General features: G+C 42.5%; 1 protein-coding gene across 3 annotated transcripts in view; it reads right to left on the bottom strand.

Moving 5' to 3' along the window:
• Positions 1-501: 501 nt before the first annotated feature.
• The window catches only part of nr2c1 (nuclear receptor subfamily 2, group C, member 1), a 16,097-nt gene continuing 8,586 nt past the window's right edge, over positions 502-8,012 (bottom strand). For all 3 annotated transcript variants that reach the window (XM_080002311.1, XM_080002309.1, XM_080002310.1), the window contains exons 10-14: positions 5,724-5,845; positions 3,452-3,594; positions 3,024-3,161; positions 2,119-2,224; positions 502-1,281 (exon numbers count right to left, since the gene is read on the bottom strand). In XM_080002311.1, the coding sequence (XP_079858437.1) occupies positions 1,110-1,281; positions 2,119-2,224; positions 3,024-3,161; positions 3,452-3,594; positions 5,724-5,845 (681 nt within the window). In that variant the 3' untranslated portion in view covers positions 502-1,109. The remainder of the gene's footprint in view (positions 1,282-2,118; positions 2,225-3,023; positions 3,162-3,451; positions 3,595-5,723; positions 5,846-8,012) is intronic.

An 8,012-nucleotide genomic window follows, 5' to 3' on the forward strand; every position in this document is an offset into this window, starting at 1 on the left:
CGTCGGGCAATTTTGATCCCTCTCATTAACGCAAACGCTCTTATCTTGACCAAGACAAAAAGTCGGCCTGAGTGGTTCAAACGGGAAATCCAAACTACAGTGTAAAAATAGAGACATAGAGAAACTCTCTGATGCAAAGCTGACCTCATTTCACAATGTTTCGCAGCATAAGAGATTCTCTTAAAAAAGAGATAGAGGCCTATTCAGGGCAATTTCCAAATATACTAATTAAAGGTTTTAAAAGCCCTAATGAGATAAAATAACAGCACCCAAAGCCAGAAAATGATTTTTGTTGGTAACAAATGTAGTAACCAATGGATAATAATAATAATAATGATGATCATAATAACATTAATATAATAATGAAGAATCATTTCGAAGATCTGATTCAGACTGATCTGATGTCAATAAATGACAAATACACCGCATTTTAAGACAAAGACAAGCAATGAACGACTTTTTTATTATTTTAACATGTCTTGGCAATCATTTAGCATCTACATTAATTTGTCCCATCGATGGTATTTATGTTGACGATCCATTGTCCACGATAGTCTTCTCAGCTCGTTCTATATACATATCTATACAGTGTACATAATTAATTCAGATCCATATTATGTCAATTATTCGATTCATGGCGCTTGCTCTATCCTTTGGATTGGCGCACAAACATTAAGGTTTTAAACCTTTTACAATAGTAACAATCAATTCACATTATGCCAAAGGTTTTACTCAAAACATTTGAAAATAAAAAGCGCAACAACGCAAAGCGGGAAAGAAGTAAAAAAAAAAAAAAAAAAGAAATACCCATTGAAAATACAAACGTGATGCACACAAAATGAAAGGTTGGCGCGTATGAAGCATAAAATACTATGTACAATAAAAAGCACAATCTACTGGGGCTTCGAGAGTCTGTTCCCGATTCATCGGACACCGAAAGGCTTGTTGCTCACGGGGTTCGACCAGTTCCGCCTGGAAGGCTGCCCAAGAGTCACTGAGCTCCAGAAGCAGGGATAAGGTCGGGAAGATAGCTTTTCGGGGCGATACGGCAGAGGCCACGCCGTATAACAGCCCCCGTCCGGATCCCCGGGGAGAGCCGCGGGCGGAGGTCAGGCGCTGGAGACCACCTGGCTGTTGTAGTCGGTGGACTCCATCTTGAGGATGTAGGGGATGATGCTGTCGATCTGCACGTTGCCGATCAGGCCGGCGAAGAAGAGCTCCTCCGTCACGGCGGCGCTCATCAGCCGCAGAGCCGGGAGACGCAGCAGGAGCTTGGACAACCTGCCACCGGGGAGGGCGGGAGCGGGATTAGTCAAAATAGTAACGCGCACACGCACGCACACACGCAGTCTCACACCACTGGTGCGGGAGCACGCCTAGCACGCGAGACTTTAATGCAAAATTGTGTTTATAATATATTATATTATAAATATTGCCATGTTTATAATATATTGTTAAATGTGGCACCCACATTTATTTTAAAAATCACAATTCTTCATTAATCAATACAATTCTACTTGATCAGAAAATTAAATAGAATAAAATAGTATATACATTTTTTTTTTAGGATTCTATTTTATTTTTAACAGATTATTAGCAAATCCACTAATGCAGGGACAGTTTGTTTTTCCCTTGATAACCCCCTCTCCCCCTAGGAGCAGGCAACATATCCAGTGGTCAAAATAAGGAGTATCTGCCTCGTTTTTTCTCGTGACCTGCGACGTTCTCAGTGCTCCTATTCTGAATTAATCTTTTTTTTTTGTTCCTCATTAGTGTTTTAAGTTAGGCTTGAGAGCGGGACTGGACAGAGTTTGTGGAGCGTTCAGCGAGCTGGAGAACAGCGTTGAGAGCAGGCAATGGTTTCATCAGAGCTCCAGTGGTTCATCATCAGCACACAGTATTTATGGTGTAGTCATGATGGAAAGCAAATGGGCGTGGTTCAATGTACGGTACACATGTCTCCATTTGTGGTTTAGCAATCTATGGAAAAAGAGGAAGTACTCGAGACAGACTTGGGGGTGGAAATAATAATAATAATAATCACATTTCAGATGCCTTTTATTTTCTCAGTTTCTCTTGATTTTAATAGACTAATGAATGACCCGTGCACTATCTCACCTATAGGTGTCTTCTGGGTACGTCCTAGTGACGTAGTCCTGGAGCTCCATGTAGGCCTTCTCCTGGAACCTCTCTATCTGCAGCGTATTGTCGATGCCTGGGTGATCTGGCACAAGAGAAAACCAAGAAAACATCGACCGAGAATGTAAATTCCTCTTTTTAATTTTCCCACTCAAACTGGCAAATCAGCACGCATCAAAATTCAAATCAGAAAGAAAAGTCCTTGTTTCTGAAAGTGATTTGAGGTTTCCACCTGCCCTGGTAGACGCAATGCGGTTCTTGGTATGGTGGAAAGAGCATTCTAGAGAGGTGAGAGGTGTTTGGTGGAACTTAGGTCAACGGCACACTTTGTACTTTGCGCTGTTTGATCTAGAAGGCAGAAGGCAGAACTGGAACCCGACTCAGCCTCCGTGTGCTCTTTATTGACAATTAAATTTCCGTGAAAAGTCTGCGTTTATGCATGGCCTGCTTCCCCGCCATGGCGCTCTGGGCTTTTCCAAACTAGAGTTTGCGCGAAAAAACGTTTGGATGAGCAGCTGCATTATTAACATCAAGTAATGACTGAAAGTTAAAGGACAATAAAGGTCAGGATAACTTCATCTGATTGAATTTACAACCGTCTTTGTTTTCAGGGGCTTCTGCGGCACTCCTTACAATGACATAAAATATCGTTTACGCACAACATATTATATACTATATAGAAAAATATTACCTGCACAACAATATTATCCCTGATTGATCCCTTGATCATTGAAATAGGCAATACACCGATTACAAGTCACATAGATTTTCCATTATCATGTCCCCCAAATACACACACACAACCACAAACAACCACAACAAACAACCACAACCACAACCACACACACACACACACCTCTACAGAGTGACTGCGGTCCACTCACCAGGGCTAAACAGGACGATGGCTTTGAGGTAGGCGTACTCATAAGCGTCAGGACAGAGCTTGGTCATGCTGTTGCAGAACTCCTGCATCCTCCAGATGTGCTCCATCACCGATTTCACTCGGTCCGGGGACAGCTTCTCTGCAGGGGATGAATGGCGGAACATACAAAGTCAATCAGTACAACGTTTAGGATCGACATCTCCGGTCAACCGGAGGCAACAATTTCCTCAAGGATGCGCAAACACCAATACAGACATCGGGCTCTGATGATAACTGTGCTCATAAAAAACGCTCCGATACCTAAACTAAACACTGTAAGAATCACCAGGTGCATAATGCCTCAAACAAACCGCACTGAAACACACAGATACCCCAATGGAAGGAAAGGCATTAAGACTTGTGTTTTTCTTTCTGGCCTTGACCTCCTACCTTCCTGTAAGCTGGACTGCAGGTGGTTGATGATGGCACCCAGGATGGTGCCAACGTTCATGACGTTGGAGCACTGCGCCAAGCCGAGTGCAAAGAGTTCATTCCAGCAAGCTTTCATCAAGTTAATGTCGTTATCTTGTCCGCTGCAAAAAAACAAACAAAGAAAAAAACAGCGATTTATCTAATCTGTATTGACCTGCACGTGATACAGCATTGTAATTACACGAGGCGCCACCGCTTCAAATTAGACATGGCACCAATTCAAAAACCACCGCCGGTAACGGGGCAAATACCAGCAAAATATGCTCGTCAGACATGGGAAGAAATCAAAAATCGGATTCCATCCTGTGACAAGTCTAGCCTGAAATGTAACAAGTACTTTAGAGACATAATTAGGGTCCTACCGAATTCACAGCCATGAAAATCGCGCCACAGACTGTAAAATCTGCATCCTTCCGCGTAATTGACAATTTGGCAAAAAAAAAAAAAAAAAAAAAAAAAAAAAAGGTGAAGTGCCGTCGAGCTTACTTTACAGTTTGTGCTTCGATGGTGATGGAGCTGGATTCAGCAGCAGGGAGCCCTTAAAAAACTAGAGTGACGCCAACAAATAACGCGCCAGCGTTTGTATACGTCATGCGTATGTGACAGTTATCATTTGCGTGGATATAAAGAACCGTTGTCTTGTCCACACACAAATCTGGCATTTCTCTGGCAAATGTATATTAAATGATTTTAACTAGTGTATGACCGGTCAAAATTTTTAACTTTCTAAGACATTTGAATGTCACTGATTCAGTCCTGTGTTCCACGATCGAAGAGGACGCTGGTGGTTAAATTCGTACACCCGGGAAAGACCGTCTGTGTGACTCAGTCGCAGAGCCCTGAAGCCCTGCCCCCTGTTGTTCACTGTTGATTAACAGTTTATTAATATTACATGTGTCGCATGTCCAAATGACACCAAATTCGACACTGCACGTCTTTGGGTCCCGAGCAATACACCCGCCAAGTGTGTAGTAGATCAGATGAACAGTTTGTTGAGATAATCAAAGTACATGATAATCAAAAGGGCATGCAAACAGAGATTTCGGCCTTGATAGTTAGATACTATAGGGTGTGGGTTAATCTCATCTCAGTGAGTCTTTTAACAATGGCGGCATTTGACGGTTTTTTTTGGGTTGTTTTTTTTGCCGCTGTTGGATGTAAACATATAAGACCGGATGAAAAGGACGAATGAATCACTGAATGTGATGAGAAAGGTTCGGCCTGACAGTGTGCTTAGAAAGTTTAATTTAATCATTGCCATGAACTGTTGCGTTTTTATTTTAAAAATCGGTGAAATGTTATTTGTGAGAATCTAGTTCCGGCAAAGTTTAGCAAAATTTACCATCAGGGCCCTAGAAAATAGGCCTTGTGGTACAGTAGCCACATATGGCCCAATATTGCTAGAAACTTTTTGACTACAGCAGTTTGACCATAGTACTTAAAGACAGCAATCTTCATTGAAGTGCAAAAATAAAAATAGCTTATTTAAAGTCGACCTATTTTGCTTCCTTTTACACAGGTTAATATAGGTCTCTGAGGTCCCCAAAACATGTTTTTCAAGTTTTTTGCTGAAAACACCACTCAGATTATGCATTAGAGCCATTCTAATGCATAATAATCTCTAAATCCATGGCGTTTCAGTGGGTGGAGCCACCCTCCCGAGGCCACGAGCTCCGTGAGCCAATGGGGTTGGAGCACCAGTTCAGGGTATTGTGAGTCGATGGCGTTTGAGCACGGCTTCTGGGTTTCCTTCTATTTACTCCGTCACTTTCACTGGTTTCACCTTATCAATCCGCAAAACCTGTTTCTGAACAAATCTGAGGTGAGAAATAGGCAGTCCAGTTGCTCAATCTTCCACTCATGTTAGATCTACAAGGCCTCATTTAAAAGTTAGTTCCAACTTTTGTTGCCGTGCTCCAGGCTTGTGTTGCATGTCTCCCCATTGACTTCTGTTGCTATGGGGTCCTCATTTTGTAAAACGAGTGGTTTTGTGTAAACATGACTTGTAAATAATAAATCCTGCACGAATTATATTACGTTACGTTCTAAGCGCCACCACCCCCTCCTTCCCAATAGAATCACAAGTTGGCACAACCGGAGTGGAATTTTATCGGCAGATATAGTACTCAAGATGTAGTACCCAAGTATTGTATTGGAAAATAAAAAGTCATCTTGCCATCTGTAGTGGAAACGGTAGTGATGTAATAAGAGTCAACAAAGGGCGACTCACCCCAGGGCTTGGAAGGCAGGGATGGAGCGCGCCCAGTGCATGGAGAGGAAGAGCAGCCGCGAGGCAGACTCACAGATGTAGTTCACGTTGAGGTACTCTGGCACAGGCAAAGGCATCATGAGCTGGAGGGACGCAAGGTGGAGGAAAGTTAAAACAGGGTGTTGGGATGTAAATCTTCTAGGATGTGAATCAGTGGTGCAACTTTTTTATTATTATTATTATTATTTTTTTTTAACCCTTGAGGTTGGAATCCGAGACTCAATCGAGGGCCAGCAGCAGACAGCAGGATTTTGTCGAGAGTTGTCACAAGCATTACACAATTGTTATATAGTTTTTGCCTGAATTTCCCCCCCCGGAGTGATAAAATGTAACCTTATATTATCTTAGATAATGGCCTGATTGCAATTATTTGAGCTCATCGTTTTTGAAATCGTTAAGATTCCACAATCATGAAGATTTCATCACTTGTGTCGAAGCGAATTAACCGTCTAACCAAATCTTTACAATCTGATATACATGGATTTTCCGCTCATGGTGGATGTGTATTATTAACACTATGATAGTTGCATACAACGAACATATAAGACAATTAAATTGTCAACCACAATTATTTGTATGACAATGAATTGCACCTAAAAGTTTATTATTGTGACAGTGCCAATTTCAACCCGTAAATGGCTTATTGTTTTCATCTTTCACTGGCAGTAGAGATGCCCACGGTGAGGAATTCTTCCCACCGGTTAAAAAACTCATGACAACACCTGTGTTACTGGTAACACCGGATATTTTACAACGGGGGGGGGCAGAGGTCCCAATCTACACCTGATCTAAGGTCTCCTATACCCTACTCTCCTCCCGTGATAAGCCAGACTGGGCTGCAGGTCCACTATGCGCACACAAGCAGACACTTTTGCAGCGTCAGACTAAGTATTGATAACACACTTAGTATTTTACAAATTAGAATTTATTATATTTGATGAACGTCGCCACTGACACACAAAAATTAACTAAATGGGTTTTCTCCCCAATCTCCATCTTCACTTGGCCTTAGACAATTCATCATTCATCATCATGCAGAAAAAAAATTGACAAAACTTAGGCTGGTCTACAGTTGTGGCTCTGGAGGAAGGTCCTGGCTTATTGGCATCATGCCAGACGCCGTGAGGCAGGACTCACATTTGGGCTTACATTTATTTGATGACGACAGGTAGTGGACAACTTGATACATACTTAATACAACACAGACAATCAATTCTATCATATAATAGAACCCAGAATTGCGATTGTGGCGCTTGCCCCTTGCGGCCGCCTGCGCGAGCACCTCGTGTCGATTACGCACATTTTAGTATTTTTAGAGCTTATAGAGTTTATTGTGCTCACCGTGTGTCATGACATTTCACTTGATCATGAATTTTGATAGTAATCGAGCTTCTGATTGCCTGAGTGTGATCACTCATTATGACATCAAAGCCGCATGGTATTCCAAAAGTGAGGACTATCCAATGAAATAAACAGTGCATGTGATTTCACCACGAAGTAAATGACACAGATGCGATGCATATCATTGTCGGCGGCAACGCACTAGGTTTTAAAGACAGGTTAATTATTTGCCGAGTTGAATGCTTGAGGAGACAGACCAGTAACTTAGCAAAATAAAAGGACAAAAATCGCGCAAAAAAATCACCCCAAATAAATAAATGAACGAACCAACGAACAAATAAATAAAAAAATAATAATAATTGGCACTCAACTCCGCCAATATTCGTCCAACCAGCCTAGCCTGGTGGCTGTTCACCATTTGATACAACTTTGGCTTTTGACTGTTGGCAAAAACGGAACTGTTGGTCTTCCCGGCCAAACAAGGTATTTATCACAACATTGACTATCTCTTGCTCCTACCAAGGCTGCGAGGAATCTAGGTGTCATTATCGATGACCAACTGACATTCTCGGACCATGTTGCAACAGTCTCTCGGTCGTGCCGCTTCGCACTATTCAACATCCAAAAAGTCAGGCCGTACCTGACCCAATATGCCACTCAACTGCTGGTACAAACCTTGGTGATTTCCCGCCTCAACTACTGCAATGCCCTCTTAACAGGCTTGCCGGCTTGTGCGGTGAAGCCACTGCAGATGATACAGAATGCGGCGGTGCGACTGGTGTTCAACCAGCCAAAGAGGGCACATGTCACTCCGCTGCTCATCGAGCTCCACTGGTTACCTGTAGCCGCTCGCATCAAGTTCAAGTCTCTTATGCTGGCCTACAGAGTGATTGTTGGGAATGCTCCCAC

This window comes from Zeus faber (genome assembly GCF_960531495.2).
Source record: "Zeus faber genome assembly, chromosome: 6".
Taxonomy (NCBI): Eukaryota; Metazoa; Chordata; class Actinopteri; order Zeiformes; family Zeidae; genus Zeus; species Zeus faber.